This window comes from Phodopus roborovskii, unplaced genomic scaffold (genome assembly GCF_943737965.1).
Source record: "Phodopus roborovskii unplaced genomic scaffold, PHOROB, whole genome shotgun sequence".
Taxonomy (NCBI): Eukaryota; Metazoa; Chordata; class Mammalia; order Rodentia; family Cricetidae; genus Phodopus; species Phodopus roborovskii.
The window spans coordinates 12,711,464-12,732,609 of NW_026126636.1; the positions used below are offsets into that span (position 1 = coordinate 12,711,464).

Below are 21,146 nucleotides of genomic sequence, written 5' to 3' on the forward strand. Positions count from 1 at the left end.
AACTGTGCTTTTTCACTTGGCTGGAGTTAGGCAGGTTTTATTTCCCCGGTTTCCCATACTTTACAGCCATGAGATGGAGACAAATGTTAGCCTTCGAAAGGAGGCTGGTTGGCCATGACCAAAGGAGGCGGAACAGGCCTGGTGATGGTCCAGTGGGCTGGAACTATAGGACTCCCAGCCAGTAAGAATTATTTAACAAAAGGACAAGGTCCAGGGGATAAGAGAAGTTGTTGATAGTACCTGGTCATAGTTGGGGAGTGGGGTAGGCAGATTCCGTTAAAAGCAGGAAGTTAGACTACACAGTTCTCAGCCACTTCAGAAGAGTCAGCGCCATGGGTGTTTGGTTGAAACTGATCTTCCTACTACTGTTGCTGCTTCTGCTGGTTGGCCTGAGGCAGCCCCCGTGGCCAGCAGCTATGGCCCTGGCCCTGCGTTGGATCCTGGGAGATCCCACATGCTTCGTGATGGTAGGCTTGGCATTTCTGGCCAAACCCTGGATGGGCTCCTGGATGCCCCACTGGCTGAGTATGGTAGCTGTGGCTCTCACATTAGCTCTGTTGCCCCCACAACTACCCCCGGGACTACGATGGCTACACAAGGATGTGGCCTACACAGTCAAGATGCTCTCCTGTGCCTTGAAAATTAGACAACTCTTTAACAAGCAGCCTCCAGAGACCTTTGTGGATGCTTTGGAGCGGCAAGCACGGGCACGGCCTGACCAGTTGGCCTTGGTGTGTACAGGCCCTGGGGCCGGCTCCATCACCAACAGCCAGTTGAATGACAGGGCCTGCCAGGCAGCATGGGCCCTGGAAGCAATGCTGAAGGATGCCAAGAGCCAGAAGGACAGAGACATTGTCGCTCTCTTAGCACTCCCTTCCAAGAACATTCCAGCTTTGACTGTGTTTCTGGGGTTGGCCAAGCTAGGCTGCCCTGTGGCCTGGATCAACCCTCATGGCCGTGGGATGCCCCTGCTACACAGTGTGCTGAGTTCTGAGGCCAGTGTGCTCATTGTGGACCCGGGTGAGTACCGCAGGGGCAGTGAGAAAGGGGGACAGAGGCAAGGGAGGCCAGAAGTTTCTGGAAGCTGGGCAGAGAGCATTTGTTATATCTACTCCTGTTCCATGCAATTAAGGGTCAAAATGTTGGTTACCTGGAAAGTAATTCTAGAGTCATCATTTTAAATATTTTTTCCCTAAATCTTTCAACCCTATTTGATTAGTTTAGGGGGAAGAGGGAGGCTTGAGGCAAGGTTTTCTCTGTGTAGCTTTGGAGCCTGTCCTGGAACTCACTCTGTAGACCAGGCTGGCCTCAAACTCACAGAGATCCACCTGCCTCTGCCTCCTGTGTGCTGGGATTAAAGGTGTGCACCATGATGCCCAGTTTTATTTGACTAAATTTGTATTTCATGAATAATAAGGTTTTTTTTGTGTGTGTGTTTTGAGACAGGGTTTCTCTGTGTAGCCCCGGCTGTATTAGTACTGGATCTGTAGACCAGTCTGGCCTTGAACTCAGAGATCCATCTGCCTGCCTCTGCCTTGCCTCCAAAGTGCTAGCTGGAATTAAAAGTGTTTGCCACCACCACAGCCTGGCATTATAAAGTTCTTTTTGTTTTTCTTTCTTTTTTTTTTAAATATGTAATTTTAAAACATTTACATTATTAACAAGCTTGTTTTACATATCAATCCCAGTTCCCATATCCTCCTGTCCTCCCCTGTTCCCCCCACCAATCCCCTCGTTTTTTTTGTTTTTTTGGTTTTTTTTTTGTTTGTTTGTTTGTTTGTTTTTTGAGACAGCGTTTCTCTGTGTAGCTTTAGAGCCTTTCCGGGAACTCACTTTATAGACCAGGCTGGCCTCAAACTCACAGAGATCCACCTGCCTCTGCCTCCCGAGTGCTGGGATTAAGAGACTGCCACTGCCCCACCAAGTTCTTTATCCAAGAATGGGGAAGCTTTTCTCTGCCACCTGCTTTTCTGTCCCTGGGACTCCCTCTTGCTTTTGAAGGAAGGTAAGAGTTACCTGTTTTCTCCTCTGATGGACCCTGTAGATCTCCAGGAGAACCTGGAAGAAATCCTTCCCAAGCTGTTAGCAGAGAACATCTGCTGCTTCTACCTTGGCCACAGCTCACCCACTCCAGGTGTGCAGTCTCTGGGGGCTGCGCTGGATGCTGCCCCTTGTGACCCGGTGCCTGCCAACCTTCGAGCTAAGATCCATTGGAGAAGTCCTGCCTTATTCATCTATACTTCAGGAACCACTGGTGAGGAGGCCCTGTCCCCACCCTCCACACTCTAACCTTGACCTCGGTCACTTTCTGTTTGTCCTCTGACACTCAGCCTCTGACTTTGACTGTGACCCCAAGTACGGTTGTATTTTGTTTGGATTTAGTATCCCCAGCTCTGGAAACCAGCCAGAGTGAGATGTGGTGCTGCTCACATGTAAATCCCTGCTCTCAAGAGAGATAAGAGGCTGGAGGAGGTAGAGGTCAAGGTCTGCTCTGTTAGGTGGGTTGAATACTAAAATCAAACAACACACAAATTATCATATCCCCTGTGCATGGATGACAGGCAAGTTCACAGAGCATTCCATTCTACATTTTTAAAAAGGAAAAAAAGAAGTTCAAGCTAGGTGTGGCAGTGTCTTTAATCCCAGCACTCAGAAGGCAGGAGGATCTGAGTTTGAGGCCAGCCTAGTCTACAGAACAAGTTCCAGAACAACCAGGGCTACATAGGGAAAGCCTGTCTCAAAAAGACCAAAATAGTAAATAAGTAAATAAATAAATAGGGAGCGAAGGTCCTTTTTGACAGAAAGAAAGGAAGATGGAAAAAAAGAGGAAAAAAGGAAGGAAGGAAGGAAGGAGGGAGGAAGGAAGAAGGAAGGAAGGGTTTAAGGTCAGTATGCATCCAGGCTAGCTTGAGCCACAGACAGAGAGATCTTGTCTCAAAAAACAGAACACGCAAAAACAAGATACCAAGTTTTCATGTTTATTGCTATTTATTTTTGTCTTTTGAGATAGTCTTGCTCTAGCAGCCTTAACTGGCTTTGAACTCCCTATGTAGCTGCCTTACCCTCTTGAGTGCCAAGAATATAGGCTTGCCTGACCTTACCCAGAAAAGTCTTCATACATGGTCCTCTGTGAGAGGTTCAAGGGCAGGCAGGCTGTCGTCTGTGGAGACCCACCCTGCTCTAGTGTTTTCTCTTCCTAACCCTTATTGCTCTCTCACTCTCCAGGACTCCCAAAGCCAGCCATCATCTCACACGAGCGAGCCTTATACATGAGCAAATTAGCATCGTTCTGTGGGGCCACAGCTGATGATGTGGTCTATGTTGTTTTACCTATGTACCATGTGAGTGGCCTTGTCCTCGGAGTCTTGGGCTGCATAGAGCTTGGTAAGTCTTCCAAGCAGCATAGTGTGTTCGTGGGGGAAGAGTCAAAGGGACACAATTCTATACTCTGTACCCTGAGTTTGTTTTCCCCATACCAGATTGGGCCACGTAGCCCAGGCTGGCCTCAAATTTGGTATATAGCTTAAGGTGTCCTTGAATTTCTGGTCTTCCTCTCAAGTGCTGAATTACAGGTATGTATCACCATGTCCAGTTTTAGAGACTTTACTTCCTTTCCTTCCTTGAAAGACATGGTCTTAGACTGGTGGTGGTAGCATATGCATGTAATCCTTGCACTTGGGAGGAAGAGGCAGGTGGTGTTCGAGGCCAACTTGGTCTACAGAGTGAGTTCCAGGATAGCCAGAGCTACATAGTGAAACCCTGTCTTGAACTGCCTCCCCACCAAAAAGACAAATAAATTAACAAAAAAATATTTATGGAAAATGAAAACAGGACAAAAAGAAAATGCCTTCTAGAGACTACTATAGTTTGTTTAGTTTGCAGGATAGGAGATAGACCTTATATATGCTCAGTCCCTCCCTAGTAAATTCGGGGCAAGTGCTCTACCACTGAGCTACACTGATGTGGGAAGTCCTTCTGTATGCTGAAAACATGTGTTGTTTTTATTGGTTGATGAATAAAGCTGTTTTGGCCAATGGACAGGCAGGATTTAGCTAGGTGGTGGGAATTCTGAACAAAGAGGCAGGAAAAAGAAAGACAAAGGACAGACAACATGTAAGCTACCTGGATGCCTGTACGGTGATACACAGATTAATAGTTATGGGTTAATAATTGAGAGAGAGCTAGCCAGTAAGAAGCCTAAGCCATTGGCTAAGCAATTATAAATACATATTAAGTCTCTGAGTGGTTATTTCATTAAGCAGCTGTGGGACCTGGTTGGTGGAGAAAACACAGGTTCAATGGAACCCAGAGTAGCGGGGAAAATCTCCTTTCACAACATATGACCATCCCCTCATTTGGGGCAGGCATGGGCCAAACTCATAACACCTCACTGGTAAATTTTCGGTACATAGGTCATTGTCACAGAGTGTGGCATTATTTTGCATTTGAAATGCTATAAACCAGGTAATCATATAGCTTCTCTCAGCAACATGGAACATGATCATTTCATTTTTTTTTTCTCCTACCAGGAGCCACCTGTGTCCTGGCCCCCAAGTTCTCTGCCTCCCGCTTCTGGGCTGACTGTCGGCAGCACCGTGTAACAGTGATCCAGTATGTGGGTGAGGTTCTGCGATACCTGTGTAATGTTCCCTCGGTAAGGCACCAAAGTGAACTCCCAGGCATGGAACCCTAGATGACTGTCCACATAAAGATTTAGATACAGAGTGAAGACATGACCCAGAAATAGAGTACAGGCTTAGCATGTGTGAGACCCGACGTCAAAGACATCGAAGACCTCTGGGTCTCAAGCAAGGTCACCTCTTGGCTACACGGAGAGTTGAATGTTAGCCTGGGCTATACTGAGATGCTGTCTCAAACACTTTCCACATTTTATTTCTTTCTTTTTTTAAGTGTTTACCTATTCGTCTGCTTATTTATTTATTTAGTAGACAGTGTTCCATCTGCATGCATTCCTACAGACTAGAAGAGGCCACCAAATCTCAACACAGATGGTTGTGAGGCACGATGTCGTTGCTCAGGACCTCTGGAAGAGCAGCTAGTGTTCTTAATCACTGAGCCATCTCTCCAGCCCACTTTCCACATTTTCCAATGTGTGCTTTGATGGTTAGTCACCTGGGCTGGCGTCTCCTAGCTTCCTTTTGCTGTAAAATCCAAAAACAACCTAAGGAAGAAAAGGTTTCTTTAGCTCACAGTTCTACATTATAGCACATCATTGTGGGGAAGTCAAGGCTGCAGGAATTTAAAGCAGCTCCTCCTATCACATCCACAGTCAACAGCCTCAAGTAATGAATTAATGCACGCATGCCAATACGCAATTTGCTGTTTCCCCTTCATTTGGTTCAGCTTATAAAATGACGCCACCCACATTCAGCATGGGTCTTCTTCCAAAGTCACTCCCTCACAGGCATACATGGCACAGGCCAATCTAACCTTCAGTCCTTCACTGAAATGCCTTCCCCACTTGGTTTTAGATTGTGTCAAGATGGCAAATACATCTACTAATGGTAGATACTGGCATGAATAAGAATACTTCCTACCTGAAGGGAGTGCTGTAAACATGAAATGAATTGACTATATAAAGTTCCCGGAACAATGCGACTCCCGGTAAACACACTAGATGCTAGATACTCTTTGTTTTTTGTTTTTGTTTTTGTTTTTGTTTTTTTTCCAAGACAGGGTTTCTCTGTGCCTTTGACTCTCCTGGAACTCGTTCTATAGACCAGGCTGGCCTCAAACTCATAGAGATCCCTTTGCCTCTGCCTACTGAGTACTGGGATTAAAGGTGTGTGCCACCACGCCCAGCACACCTTTAGTCCCAACACTCTGGAAGCAGAGGCAGGAAGATCTCTGTGAGTTCAAGGCCAGCCTGGTCTACAGAGTGAGGACTACAGAGTAGTCCAAAGCTACACAGAGGAACCCTGTCTCGGAAAACAAACAAACAAACAAACAAAAATGCTCTTATTCTTTAGAGCAGTGAGCTGTGGTCCCTAGGAAACCGTCTCTAGGCAATATGACTCACCTCCCAGTCTCTCCCTACTCCTTCAGTTGCAAATCAAAAACCCCATGAAAATCCTTCCTGGTAAACTCCCTTCCTAAGGTTTCAAGTGACTCCCAGGTTTACCTATAGATAAATGTCACCACTCCACAGAGACCCTTGTAGATAATGCCTTCAGGTAGCAATTCTTCTAGATCAATGTCCCTGGAAAAATGACCCCAAATAGTGTCAGATGGTGAGATGCCTGCCGGAGGTACGATTGGAGGTGGTTGATATCTCCAGTTACTCCTAGCTAGGTAACTACAGATGAGGGTACCCCAAGAAACTTCCTATAGGCAAAACTGCCCTATAATGTCTGCGGGGATAATTTATCTGAGATGACAATATAGCCCAGGCTGGCCTGTAATTTGCTATGTGGCTCATTCTCATCTCCAACTAATACTCCTCCAGCTTCAGTTTCCTGAGTGCTAGGATTATAGGTATTCCAGCACCCATGTCTCTAACTCTTCTTAAATACCTCAGATAGAGTCCCTAACCATAGGTCCCGCCACTACCACTTTCCAGGTGATTCCCAATATTAACACTTGAGATACTTTCTTCAGAAAGACTTTGTTCCCAGCCAGACCTTCCAGGGCCCCAACTTCTGACCCTTCTTGGGATGTCCCCTGCAGCAACCAGAAGACAAGAAGCATACAGTCCACTTGGCAATGGGCAATGGACTTCGGGAAGATGTGTGGGAAACCTTCCAGCAACGCTTTGGTCCCATTCAGATCTGGGAATTCTACGGCTCCACAGAAGGCAACATGGGCTTAATGAACTATGTGGGGCGCTGCGGGGCTGTGGGCAAGACCAACTGCTTCCTTCGAGTGAGTGGGCGGGACTCCCAGTGTGATGGTGGTCCTGAGGCTGAGCCCCCAGGACCTTTGCCAATGCCCCCCACCCTCCATCCCAGATGCTGAGTCCCTTTGAGCTTGTCCAGTTTGACATGGAGATGGCAGAGCCTTTGAGGGACAAACAGGGTTTGTGCATCCCTGTGAGGCCAGGTAAGGAGGTCTTTGGATATGTGAGGGATAAGTCACCTCCACCACTTTAGCTGAAACAATCTGCCCAAAGTCCTTTTATTATTTCTTTTCTTCCAATATTTTAGTGTACTATCTCCTGTAGCTTAAGCTGGACTCAGAACTCTTTATTCCTTCTGCCTCTGCTTCCCAAATGCTAGGATTAAAGGAGTGTGCCACCATACCTGGCCCAAAGTCTTAACATGGTGATAGGTAGTAGTGTCTGCAACCCTCACCTTGAACTCAAGCCACTGTCCTGTGTGACTGTCACTTGGGGACCTCTGCCTTACAGGACTTTGGCTTTGCCCAGTTCTCCTGCTTCAGTTTTATTCTGTTCTACCGAACTGATGTGTGTCTATTGGTTCTCTTGAGCTTTCTGTAGAGGTCACAACTGCCTAGATATCTGTCCCTTACCCTGTACCTACTTTGTGTCCTGCGCTTTTGCAAGGACTCTGCATGTCTGTTCTCCAACCCCCATTTGTCAGTCCCTCCCCCTCCCCTCTCCCTGTTTCCGTTTCTTGTGGACACCCTGATGCTGCCCTCCCTCTCTCTCTCTCTCTATTTTCTTTTCTTTTTTAAACAGGGTTTCTCTGTGTAGCTTTGGAGCCTGTCCTAGAACTACCTCTTGTAGACCAGGCTGGCCTCGAACTCACAGAGATAGCCTGTCTCTGCCTCCCCAGTGCTGGGACTAAAGGTGTGCACCACCAACACCCGGCCTGATGCTACCTTCTCTTTTTCAGAACTCTTATTTTCCAAGTTTCTCCTCTGTCCTCCTTTTGGTTTCTCTCACTTTAGGTCAGAGCATTTCCCATTAATATGTTTTTTAAATTATATATATACATAGACATATATATGTATATATATATAATTTATATATATATAGTCTGTATTTATGTGCACCGTGTGTGCGCTTGGTGTCTGAGGAAGGCAGAAGAGGGTGCAGATCCCCTGAAACTAGAGTTGCAGGAGGTGGTTATGAGGCACCATGTGGATGGTGGCAACCTAATCTTAGATCCTCTGGAATGACAGCCAGGGTCCGAACCACTGACTATCTCTCCAGCCTTACCAGTACAATTTCATTCTACCTTTATGTGGATGAAGAATGGGGGACCTCTAACATGGGCTGCCTCATGAGCTGGTGGGGTTCTCACTTAGGGCTTATTTTCCATGTATACCTCCAGGGGAGGCAGGACTCCTATTGACCAAGGTACTGAAGAGCCAACCCTTTCTGGGCTACCGTGGTTCCCAGGAACAGTCCAAGCGGAAACTGGTAACTGATGTGCGGCGCATAGGAGACCTCTACTACAATACTGGCGATGTACTGTCCTTGGACAGTGAAGGCTTCTTGTACTTCCGGGACCGCCTGGGTGATACCTTCCGGTCAGGCATGGGTGGGTTGGGAGATGGGGCTTCTGGGGTGTCCAGCCTCCCTAGGGATGGGTGGGGGCCCTCTCTTCCCAGGTGTAGAGCATCCCTTTCTGGAATGTGTTCTTTATTCCTAGCATGTGGCTTCTCCTTTCTTTCTCTCTCTTTCTCTTTTTTGATTTTTCAAGACAGGGTTTCTCTGTGTTGCTTTGGAGCCTATCCTGGAACTAGCTCTGTAGCTGGCCTCGAACTCACAGAGATCTGCCTTCCTCTGCCTCCCGAGTGCTGGAACTAAAGGCGTGTGCCCCCAACACCCGGCTGTGGCTTCTCTTCTCAGGGGCTGGGTTTCTTGGGGAGGGTAGTGTCCCTTTTAGGGGGTGGATCATTCCTGCCTTGGGTCACGGCCTCCTACCCTGCAGGTGGAAGGGTGAAAATGTGTCCACGAGAGAGGTGGAGGGAGTGTTGTTAAGCTTAGACTTCCTACAGGAAGTCAATGTCTATGGCGTGCCTGTGCCAGGTATGGAGAATTTGCCCGACTTTAAACATCCTGTCCCTTTGCGGGTGGTCGTCATTGCAACTGGGGACACTGTTAGGGTGCGGAGGGGTTGAGAGCTGTGGCTAACTGCACAGCCAGTGAGCAGAGCTGGTACAGGTGAGAGAGACCAGTGTGCTTTCCAGGGTGCGAAGGAAAGGTCGGCATGGCCGCTGTGAAACTGGCTTCTGGACATAGTTTTGATGGGCAGAAGCTGTACCAGCATGTCCATTCCTGGCTCCCTGCTTATGCCACACCTCATTTCATCCGTATCCAGGTAAGGGAGACGTAGCGGGGACGGGAGAATAGATAAGGGCACTGGTGTTACGATGAGAGACTCATGACTACTGCTTTGCAGAACTCCTTGGAGGTCACAAGCACCTTCAAGCTGGTGAAGTTACAACTGGTGCGTGAGGGGTTTGATGTGGGAGTCATTGCTGACCCCTTGTACATACTGGACAACAGGAACCAGACCTTCCAGACTCTAACGCCAGACACGTACAAGGCTGTGTGTGAAGGAAAGTGGAAGCTATGACCTCCTCTCCAACTGAAGGGCTATCCAGAAGTGTGGGAATCGACACTGGCCAGGGTTCTCACTGCCAACGTCACAAAGTTGTCAGGATCCCAGATGCCCGTGGCATCGTATCACGTAGAGAATAAACTTGAATGTGTATGCAGGAGTCTTTGCGTGGGTTTGAAACAGTACATGTATGTAGTTCTTCAGAGCTGCCCCTGCCCTGCCCCATGTGTGCTCCAGGGTTTTGCCAAGGACCACACACACACACACACACACACACACACACACACACACACACACGTGTAGCATCCCTGTCAGACCAAGGGTATGGGAGGACTAGCTTTGAAGTTTGAAGCTACTCCAGAGAAGAGAAGAGAGTGCTGACTGCAACTCTGGGTCTTTGTGTGTAGCCTTGGATGTTGTAAAATGCACTGTGTAGACAAGGCTGGCCTTGAACTCAGACACTTGCCTACTTCTGCCTCCCGAGTGCTGGATGATCTCCTGGTGTACAAAGTGAGTTCCAGGAGAGCCAGGGCTAAGCAGCGAAACCCTGTCTTGAAAAAAAAAAAAAAAGTGATTTATACTTCTACTGTTACCAGGTGTCTTAGGGTTACTATCAGTGTGATGAAACACCATGACCAAAAGCAAAATGGAGAGGAAAGGTTTCCTTTTATTATTTATTTATTTGTGTGTGTGTGTTTACTTATTTTATATAACCAAGTCCATTTAAATGAAAACAAACATTTATACACAATATTTGGGAATTTGGGCGTTGTTCTTTCCAAACTACTTCCTGCTGGTAAGGGGCGCTGTCATGGGGGATTCGAAGAAGATTCAGAAATCCTGGCTGTAGTCTGTCAGGCTGCTTTGTCCAGCTGTTTTGAATGTAGGATCACCTGGTACTCTGTTTCAGGCGGTCTGGCTTGAGCAAACCACATTAGTCTGGAAGGAATCCACAGCTTTTCATTTTCTGTGGAAACAAAAATAGAAATCCTTTTCCCCAGTAACTTGTCCTTGAACTTAAATTTTGGAGTCAAAGCATTTTTTTTTTAAATTTAATTTATTGTTTTACATGTCGATCCCATTTCCCTCTCCCTCCCTCCCCCTTTTATTATTTAGTTAGTTAGTTAGTTTTTTTGAAGCAGGGCTTTCCAGTAGCTATGGAGCCAGTACTGGAATTCAATCTGTAGACCAGGCTCATGCTCACAGGTCCACCTGCCTCTGCCTCCCAAGTGTTAGGATTAAAGGTGTGCACCACCACCACCGCCTGATGGAAAGGGTTTATTTGGTTGAGACAGTGTAGTTGTAAGACCCTCAGAATAAGGAGTCTTCCAGGTTCACTCGATACCCCAAGAACTCAATGTCCAGTCCAGTTGCTGCAAAACACAAGAGGCTTTAATGAACAGGAAACGTTTGCGCAAACGGGCTCCTCCAGCACACAGGCTAGGGAGAAGCCCCCTCCCCCGGGCACAGGTGTTTTTAAAGGCAACCCCACAAGCTTAGAGAGGGGGTGGGACCCTCTGTCCATTGAGTATGTGACCCTTGGAGGCCGGATGGTCTGCTATTAGGGTCAGCAGACCTTAGGGCCTCAGGTGTGCTAATTAATCTTGTCTGGGCAAACCAGAGTTACAGCTATCTCTTGACACTATTTACCACCTGTTGACTCACAGGAAAGGAGGGGCAGTGTGAATTCTTCTTATCTCAGGGCCTTGTGAGAGGAAGCTAGCAAATTCCAAGGAACAGATATTGGTTTCCAGGTTAGTCCATCATTAACATTACTTTTTAGGTCTTTCATAGTCCATCAACAAACGAAGTCAGAACAGGAACTCGAACAGGGCAGGATCCTGGAGGCAGAAGCTGATGCAGAGGCCATGGAGGCACGCTTACACCTCGTGCTTTGCTCAGCTGGTTGTCTTTAAGGACTCAGGACCACCAGTCCAGAGATGGCCCCACCCACAATAGGTTGTGCCCTCCCACATCAATCGATAATTAAGAAAATGCTCTACAAGATTTCCTACAGCTGCATTTTATGGAGGCATCTTCTCAATTGTATCAAATTGATATGCAACTAGCAAGCACATCAGGTGACACACGTCTTTAATCCCAGCACTTGGGAGGCAGGGGCAGGTGGATCTCTGTGAGTTCAAGGCCAGCCTGGTCTACAGAGTGAGTTCCAGGATAACCAAGACTACACAGAGAAACCCTGTCTTGGAAAACAAAAGGAAGCAAAACAAACAAATGAACGAAAACCCACAGACCAGGAACAAAAATACTCTTCTAGCATCTTTGACCTCCAGCCAAGACAGGACCCATGACATTTCTGGCGACGAACAAGATCAGAACAGCTGTTTAGGGGTCTCTGCCCTGAACTGCCTGACCCGTTTCTATTTCCTGTCCTCATCACCATGGCCTCTGGGAAATCTGGCCTGTACTGTCAGGAGGGGAGAGTACTTGTATGAATTGTGGACAGGATGAAATGGGCATCCCAGTGCTCAGAGGTACTGGAACCTGAAATGGCCCTGACAGTGTCTCCAAGAACCACAGGCTAACAGAATGCTGAGACTGCCTGAGATGTTCTCTGGAGGTCAGGACCCAGATGCTGGGGTGGTTCTTTCCTGCCAGCCTGATTTCAAAGCTGCCCTCCGCCCCAAGTAAACACACTGTTGGCTGATGACTAAGGCTTCTCACTGGCTAGCTCTGCCTTAATTATTAACCCATTTCTATTAATTTAAGCATTTCCATGTGGTCTTATCTTAACAGAGAAGAGTCCAGACCTGTTATTCCTTTGGTGGCCTACATGGTGACTGTTTCTGGAGGGCTCTCTCTGCCTACCTTTCCCAGATTCTTGTCTCCTAGTCCTGCCTCTCTGCCTGCCTTATTGGCCAACAGTGTTTTATTCATTAACCAATAAGAGAAACATGTATACAGAAGGACATCCCATCACCAGAAGTGTTTTGAGGTACTCTATGTTAAACTCATGCTGGAGTTGTGGCCCAGCCCGGGGCCAGTTGTTAGTGGGTGAACTCCAGGCCAGCTCTCCCCTAATTCCTGTCCCACCTCCAAGGAAGTGTAAACAGTTTGTGGGTGAATAGCCCTAGCCAGTTAGCTCTTGCGTAGGAACCACAGTTGCTATGAGTTCATGAGGGCAATGACTCCATTGTTTCTAGAAGGGCCTTTTTTTTTTTTTTTTTTTTTTTTTTTTTTAAATACAGGGTTTTTCTGTGTAATAGCCCTGGCTGTCCTGGAACTCACTTTGTAGATCAGGCTGACCTCCTCGAACTCATTGAGATCCACCTGCCTCTGCAGAGGCCACAATCTGCTGGGGTTAGAAGGTCCTTTTTTTTTTTGCCTACATACCAGAAGAGGGCGCCAGATCTCATTATAGATGGTTGTGAGCCACCATGTGGTTGCTGGGAATTGAACTCAAGACCTCTGGAAGAGCAGCCAGTGCTCCTAACCTCTGAGCCATCTCTTCAGTCCTTAAAAGCCTCTTCTTACACAAAACTCCACACCAACCCCTGGCTCTTAACAATCTTTCTGCCCTGTTTGTGCGATGTTCCCTGAGCTATGTTAGGAGGCAGTTGATAGGAAGGACCTGTTTTGGGTTGAGCAACTCCACAATTACTCAGGACCAAGAGCTGCGATAATCTATGGATACAGAGATATGTATTCAGAAGGCAGTTTGATACTATGATCATAGACTATCCAGAGAATCTACTACTATTACTTAAGACATGATATGTCCGTGTCCGTGTCTGTCCGTCCGTTCCCCCCCCCCACTGGCCTTGAACTGTGTAGCCATGGATGACCTTGAATTTCTGATCCTCCTCAGTGTTGAGATTCCAGACATGGGCTATCATTGCCCCATTTATATTGTTATGAGGATTAGACTGACCGTTTCAGGTACTCTACCTGAACTACAGCCCCGTCCCTACAGCTGCTTTAACTCCTAGATCCTTAGCATCTAATCAGGAAACATTGCTTCCTTTCTTGTGACTTAGTTGTCAAATTGTCTTTGCATAGTTTTGTCCTTCTTTCAGTTCACATGTTTTTATTTATTTATTTATTTATTTATTTATTTATTATTTATTTGAGACTACTGTATAGTTCTAGCTGGCCTGAAACTCTAGTTGGCCTGAAATGTGTCAATCAGGCAGGCCTCTGATGGCAGATGTCCTGATGAATAAAGCTGTTTCAGCCAATGGACAGGCAGGATTTAGCCAGGTGGGAAATCCAAATAGGGATAGAGAAAGGTAGTAGGCAGAGTCAGAGGAACAACATGTAGTTGTCGAGGGAACAAGGGGTCCAGACATCACCAGTAAGCCATGATGAATAGAAATGGGTTAAGAAGAGAGAGTTAGCCAATGATAAGCCTGAGCCATAGGCCAAACAGCCTCTGTGTGTTTAATTGGGACTAAATGGCTTCAGGATCAGAAGGGACAGAAACTTCCAAGTACAGGCCTCTAACTCAGATATCCACCACCCTCTATTGCCTGAGCGCTGGGGTTAAAGACACTCACCATCACATTCATTGAGTATCAGCTTGTTTTTTGTTTTTAATTTATTTTTATTTTGTGTGCATTGGTGTTTTGTCTGCATATATGTCTGTTGGAGGGTGCCAGACCTTGGAGTTACAGATAGATATGATCGGCCATGCGGGTAATGGGGATTGAACCCAGGACCTGTGGAAGATCAGCCAGTGCGCCTAACTGCTAAGCTATTTCTCCAGCCCTTGTTTGTTTGTTTAAGATCTTTCATTAGTGTTTGTGGTAAATATTTGCCCCAAGAGATCTTTATGTTTTTTGGACAGTACTTACCGAAGATAACGTTGGGCCTGAATGGTTTTAGCACAGCCTACCTAGTAGACTACAGGTGTGTCCCACGGTGCCTAAATCAGAGACTCCCCTCTTCCCCCAGGTTCATTAAAACAAATGGTTTTCTGTACTTTTGCATTTCCTTCCTTCCTTCCTTTTTTAGTGTTTTTTGTTTCCCCAGACAGTGTTTCTCTGTGTAGCCCTAGCTGTCCTAGAACTCACTCTGTAGATCAGGCTCGTCTTATCCTCACAGAGATCCACCTGCCTCTGCCTCCTGAGTGCTGGACTAAAGACATGCACCACCACCACCTGGCTTATCCTTTGCATTTCTGATAAAGAATCTATTTCTAGATAGGCATGGTGGTGTACATGGAAAATGAAAATAAAAGGATCAGAAGGTCATGGCTAGCCTGGGCTGCATAATACCTTTTCCCAAAACAAAAACAAAAATCAGGCTAATTATGACAACATGTGTCTAAAATCCCAGTACTTAGGAGACAGAAATGGGAGGATTACTGTAAAATGGAGAAAAGCCTGTTTTACATAGTGAACCCCAGGCCTGTCAGAGTTATATAGTAGGACCCTATCTTGATAAATTTATAAACAAATAAGAAATAGATAAGAAAATATGCATCTAAACTGGGCAGTAATGGTGTACACCTCTAATCCCAGCACTCGGGACCAGTGCTGGGATCTCTGAGAGTGAAGATAGCCTGTGTTATGAGCAGGTTTTCCCTCCAGCCTGGTCCCACAGCTGTGCCAGCCCCAAATAACACACAGAGATGCTGTATTAGATATAAAGCTGTTGGCCAGTTACTAGCATTACTTATTGGCTAGCTCTGTTTTAAATATTAATCCATTTCTATTAATCTAAGTATTTCCATGTGGTCTCATCTTACTGGAGAGAGGGACCAGACCTCTGCTCTCTCGGTCCTACATGTTGACTCTCCTCCTACCTCTCCCTGAATTCTCTTTGTCTCCTAGTCCCACCTATCTTGCTTTCCTATTGGCCAACAGGACTTTATTCATTAACCAATACGAGAAATATATTTACAGAATGACATCTCCCATTAAGCCTGATTACAGAGTGAGTTCCAGGAAGATCAGGGCTGTTATACAAGAAACCCTGTCTCAGAAAAAAGAAAGAAAGAAAGAGAAGGAAAGAAAGGAAGGAAGGAAGAAAGAAAAAGATGAAGGAAGGGAGAAAGAAAGGAAGAAAGAAAGGAAATCTGCTTTTGGTAGATTTTTAAAAAATATGTGTTGTCTTAACTGAATGTGGTGGTGTACACTTTTAATCCTAGCACTAGGGAGGCAGATGCAGGCAGATTTCTGAGTTCAAGGCAGGCTTGGGCTACAGAGCGAGTTCCAGACTCCAAAGCTATTATATTATATTTGTTGCCTTGAAGTTGTTAAATATTCTCTGAAAACAACAAAAACAAAAAACAAAAACCCCAAACACCCAGAGTGCAAACGAAACTCTGATATCCGTCTTCATTGTGCACTTTTTTTTTCTTTTTGGTTTTTCCAGACAGGGTTTCTCTGTATTGCTCTGGAGCCTGTCCTGGAACTAGGCTCTGTAGAGGTTGAACTCACAGAGATCCTCCTGCCTCTGCCTCCTGAGTGCTAGGATTAAAAGCATGTGACACACCAATGCCCGGCTTCATTGTGTACATTAATTTTTTGTGAAAAATAAATATTCTAGTAAGACTTAGTTATTTCTATTTTACGTGCATGAGTGTTTTGCTTGAGTGTATCACATTCATGCCTGGTGTCCGTGGGGCCAGAAAAAGACATTAGATCCCTGGAATTGAAATTATGAATAGTTGTGAGCCACCACGTGGGCACTAGCAATTAACCTAGGTCCTTTGAGGAAGCAGTCAGTATTCTTAATCTCTGAGCCATCTCTTCAGCCTCTCAATCTTTTTCTTCTTATAAGTATTAACAGTTTTTCATTTCTTCTCTTAGGTTCAAAGTGATTTAATCTTATTTATTGGTCTTTAAAAACAAAACAAAAAAACAAAGCAAAACAAAAACCCAAACGTTTGATAGTCTCATGTATTTCTGGATGACTTCAAACTTGAGCCAAGGATGACAAAAAAAAAAAAAAAAAAAAGAAGAAGAAGAAATCCTGACTCTATGTTATAGGTATAGGCACAGGTGGGCAGGCAGGGAGAGCCAAGGCTTTCCTAGAAGAAGGGACACAGTGTTGTGCCCAAATTCTGAACCCCCAAATCACTGAGACAAATTCTGATGAAAAAGCAGAGTCTTTTATTATTAACCCTAACCCTGTTCGTTCATCGTGGCAGATGGAGTGGGAAAGATGGGGGAGGGGGAACTTCAAGGGCGGGCGGAGGCGGAGGACTCATTGGGCAGAGTAAGGGCAGTGTCTGGGGATGTGCAACAGTCTCTAGGATTGGGCAACCTGTCCTGTGTTGGTCAACTGGTTGTTTTGTCTATAGGCCCTCCCAGGGCAGTTGCTATGATCTGCATGCAGGTCACTGTTACAGGAAAACACCACTAAGCATGTCCAGAGCCCGCCAGTTAACTTCTGATTGGTTCCTCGCCACGTGAAGAGTATCTGACCTCTCAGTGACTGGGAGGTCAGACAGGGTCAGGAAGTTCAGCACATTTTGCTGAGTCAGAGGACATGGATACCAAAGCAGGGGGCTGGGTCTAGTCCTTTCAATAGTTTCTTGTCTAAAACCAAGCACATGCTTAGGGAAGCCAATAATGGCCTGGGGCCAAGGCCTTGAGGGGAGCTGTTAGTTTGAATCCTGGGACCTCAACTCTTCTCTCCTAAGGGGCTATGGTTCTATGTCCCACACTTGAAATATTCTGTGTTCCTTTTGTGCAGCCTCGCCTGCTTTGCTTCTGGCTGATTCTGTCCCATTTCCCCCTGAAGGCTGTAAATAAGATGCTGAACTTCTTGGCATATAGGCAGAACACTGCTACTTAGGTTATTTTTGCTGTAATGAAGCACGATGGCCAAAAGCAACTTGAGGATGAAAGGGTTTATTTGGTTTACATAACCCAAGTCACAATCCATTACAGGAAGCCTGATGCAGGAATTCAAACCAGGCAGTATAGAGGTGGCTAGCCTGGCCAGGGTATTTGTGTCAGTGACCACACCCTTTGGGGGGGGCTCTCACTGTATCTCTCTCTCTCTGTCTCTCTGTCTCTCTCTCTCTCTCTCTCTCTCTCTCTCTCTCTCTCTCTCTCGGGTCGAGGATGGGACTGGAAGGGCAGAGTAAGGTTGTGGTGGTTTTTTATTATTATCTGTGTAAGTTGTTCCCCAATAAAACACCCATTTTTCATTTATCTTGGGTCTAGTGAACTCGTTACAACCCCGCCTTTAAGGCAAGGATCTGGAAGGAGGAGCTGGTGCAGAGGTCATAGAGGAATGCTGGCTACAGGCTTGCTCAGAACTCAGGACCACCAGCCCAGGACCACTGCCTGCATGGGGTTGAGCCCTCCCTCATCAAACACTAGTTAAGAAAATGCTCTATAGGCTTTATAGCCCAATCTTATGGAGGCATTTTTTTTTTTAAGGTGAGTTTCCTTTCTGTCAGATGACTACAGCTTGGATCAAGCTGACATAAAACTAGCCAGTACACTCTTCAAATGTGCTGTAGCCCCAACACACCACCCTCTCTTCCTTAAAAAAAAAAAAAAAAAAAAAAAAAAAAAGAAGGCAACAAAGATTTCTTTCTTAGCTACGGAGGCTCGAAGTTCACAGTTACAATGAGGGTACGGCCAGGCTCTGCGGACCTTCTCGTCTCACGGATGGGCGGATGGGCGTCTTCTTACATGTCTTACATGGTGAAGACTGTTCCCCTTTTCTTGTCATTTCTTTCTTTCTTTTTCTTCTGTTTTCTTTTTTGAGACAGGGCTTCTCTGTCTCTCTCTCAGGATAGCCCTGCTACCCTGAAACTCACTCTGTGGACCAGGCTGGCTTCAAACTCACAGAGATCCGCCTGCCTCTGGCTCTCTAGTAGTGCTGGGACTAAAGGCGTGTGCCACCGCCTGCTTTCCTTTTTAATATTTATTTTACGGGTGTTTTGCCAGCATACATGACTGTATAATGTGCACAAAGGCCAGAAGGGGGTGTCAGATGCCCTGGAGCTGGAGTTACAGACAGTTGTGAGCCGTCGTGGAGTTGGTTGAGAATTGAACCCAGGTCCTCTGGAAGAGTAGACAGTGCTCTTAACTGCTGAGCCATTGCTCCATCCCCTGAAGCTTCCCCCTCCCCCCCTCATATTTTTTTTAAATATTTTTATTGGTTTTTTTTGGGAATTTCATATCATGCACCCCAATCCCACTCATTTCCCAGTATCTCTGTGTCTACCCTTCATCCTTGTATTGTCCCTCCCAAAAGGAAATCTTAAAAAAGACCAAAAAAATTAATTTAAAACAAAACCCACAGAGCAACAAAAAGCAAAACAAAAGAAACAAGCATACACACACACACACACACACACACACACACACACACACACACTTCACTCCCCTATCTTTCCCACCTCTCTATCTCCTCTTCCTTTTAGTAGATTTGGGAGCTATAGTGTGTCACAGAGTAGACCCTTTTGTCCAAACAACTTTACTTGCAAATACTGTGTAGTGAGTTGTTGGTCAGGCTCAAGGCCTCTGACTTCTGGTACACCAACAATTCTGTACGCTTACTGATGTACATCTATTCTGTTGCTTGGAGTCATGGAGATGCTGCAGCTATGGTTAGGACATGCTCCGGAAGACCATAGATGGGGTAGGTTTTGGGGTGGACCAACCCAAAGTCCTGGATGTGTGCCTGAGTGGCAGTTGGATGGTATTGGGAAGGAAAAACGGAAGCAGGGAAGAAGGGAAAGGTGGGGCCATCTTGAGGATTGGATAAGATCACAGGAAGACTCTGTGGAGACTCACAACAGCTGGACTAGTGAAGGAAGACACCTTCTCCCCAGTCTTTGCCCACCTTAGCCCAAGGAAGAGATGAGTGGCAGTAGCCTGACATGTTTGTAAGTGTGGAGGGACAGCTGTGAGCTAGGTATGGTGGCATACACCTGTGATCCCAGCATCCAGAAGGTGTAGGCAGGAGAGGACCTGGGCTACAAGAATTCTTGTCAAGAAAAACAAACAAACAAAAAAACAAAAGAAAACAAAACAAAACAAAACAAAAAAAAAAAAACCCAGAAAAACCCCACAAACCTTCAAAACAACAAGAAAACATAAAGAGGGTCAAGTGTAGTAGGGCACACATCTGTGACTAAGATGCCACTAAGGAACTGGGCGGTGGTGGCACACATCTTTAATCCTGGCACTTGGGAGGCAGAGGCAGTAGATCTTGAGTTCAAGGCCAGCCTGGTCTACAGAGTGAGTTCCAGGACAGCCAGGGATACACAGAGAAACTCTGTCAACAAAACAAGAGAAAAAAAGCCACCCAGGGTCAAGATCTTACGGCAGGGGGCTAGAGTGGTTATGGTCAGCGTTTGCTAACCTTGCAGGGGACCTTGGTTCAGTTCCTAGCTCCAAAATGGTGCCTCACAACCACCTGTTGCTCGTTTCCAGGGGATTTTATTCTGTCTTATGGCCTCTGTGGACACTGTGACTGCATATGGATCACACACACACATGAAAAGAACCTGGAGCAAGCCAGGCAGTGGTGGCGCACACCTTTAATCCCAGCAGTAGGGAGGCGGAGGCAGGAGGATTGCTGTGAGTTCAAGGCCAGCCTGGTCTACTGAGTGAGTTCCAGGGCAGCCAGGCTGTTCCACAGAGAAACCGGGAAACCCTGTCTCAAAACAAAAACGAAAACAAAACAAAGAAGAAAAGAGCTGTATGGAGAGATCCTTACAGCTCCCCTCAAAACAAAACAAAACAAAAACAAAAACAAAAACAAAGTGAAGAGCCATTTTGGCGCTTGCTCTAGGGACTGACACTGTTCTTCCGTTGTCTAGGACAAATATAATGAACGGGCAAGCCTTCACATTAAGATTCAAACCATGCATGACGGTGCAGGAACAGGGAGGGCGTAAATCCTTGTGGGCAAGAAGGAAGAGGCACATGAGAGCAGTAGGAGGCACTCGGAGCTAACATTTCAATAATGCTCTGCCCAATGGGACTGGAACGACGGCTCAGCAGTTAAAAGCGCTTGATGTGAAGTCATGAGGACCAGAGTTCAAATTCCAGCACGCAAGTGCACACACACACACACACACACAGAGAGAGAGAGAGAGAGAGAGAGAGAGAGAGGGAGGGAGGGAGGGAGGGACAGAGAGAGAACTGGAGAATGGTAAGCAAGAAGGATAGACAGTGTTGAAAACTCAAGTTTCTAGAAGACACTTTGATATGCCCATGTCTAGAATTTATTTGCTTATTTATTTACTTATTTCTGAGACAAGATCTCTACACGGTCCCTGCCTGTCCTGGAACACACTATGGAAACTAGCCTGACCTCCAACTAACAGAGATCTGCCTACGACCCCAAATCCTGCTCTATACTTCTAAGTTTTAAAATGAAAAGTATTTAATGGCTTAGCCTGGCCTGGTGGTGTGCACCTTTAATCCCAGCACTCAGGAGGCTGAGTTTGAGGTCAGCCTGGACATTACTGTGACACTATCTCAAACACACATACAGGGAATTTAAAAATACCAACCTGGGCTCGGTGGTACAAGCCTGTAGTTCCAGGAAGCAGAGGCAGGAGGATCATCAGTTAGAGGCCTGCCTAGGCTACAAGAGGAGACCCCTTCTCAAACAAAATAAAATCTCCTGCCTCATCATCTGCTCTTAAGATGGTGGTCACCCAGGAACATGTAAGGGCTCCACGCCACCACAAAAGGCCTTTTAAGTGTG

At 46.2% G+C, this 21,146-nt stretch overlaps 1 protein-coding gene across 1 annotated transcript; it reads left to right on the top strand.

Moving 5' to 3' along the window:
* The first annotated feature begins 96 nt into the window (after nucleotides 1-96).
* Nucleotides 97-9,644, top strand: Slc27a5 (solute carrier family 27 member 5). Its single transcript, XM_051207769.1, has 10 exons — nucleotides 97-1,020; nucleotides 2,045-2,254; nucleotides 3,226-3,384; nucleotides 4,530-4,654; nucleotides 6,688-6,882; nucleotides 6,969-7,059; nucleotides 8,256-8,454; nucleotides 8,859-8,956; nucleotides 9,118-9,248; nucleotides 9,330-9,644. Exons 1-10 carry the CDS (start codon nucleotides 333-335, stop codon nucleotides 9,504-9,506), a joined length of 2,073 nt encoding a protein of 690 aa, XP_051063726.1. The 5' UTR covers nucleotides 97-332; the 3' UTR covers nucleotides 9,507-9,644.
* Nucleotides 9,645-21,146: the final 11,502 nt, after the last annotated feature.

Coding starts and splice junctions, on each gene's coding strand:
- Slc27a5 (XM_051207769.1), top strand. CDS start 333: ATGGGTGTTTGGTTGAAACTGATCTTCCTACTACTGTTGCTGCTTCTG. Junction 2,255..3,225: donor CTATACTTCAGGAACCACTG/GTGAGGAGGCCC, acceptor CTCACTCTCCAG/GACTCCCAAAGCCAGCCATC. Junction 9,249..9,329: donor CTCATTTCATCCGTATCCAG/GTAAGGGAGACG, acceptor ACTGCTTTGCAG/AACTCCTTGGAGGTCACAAG.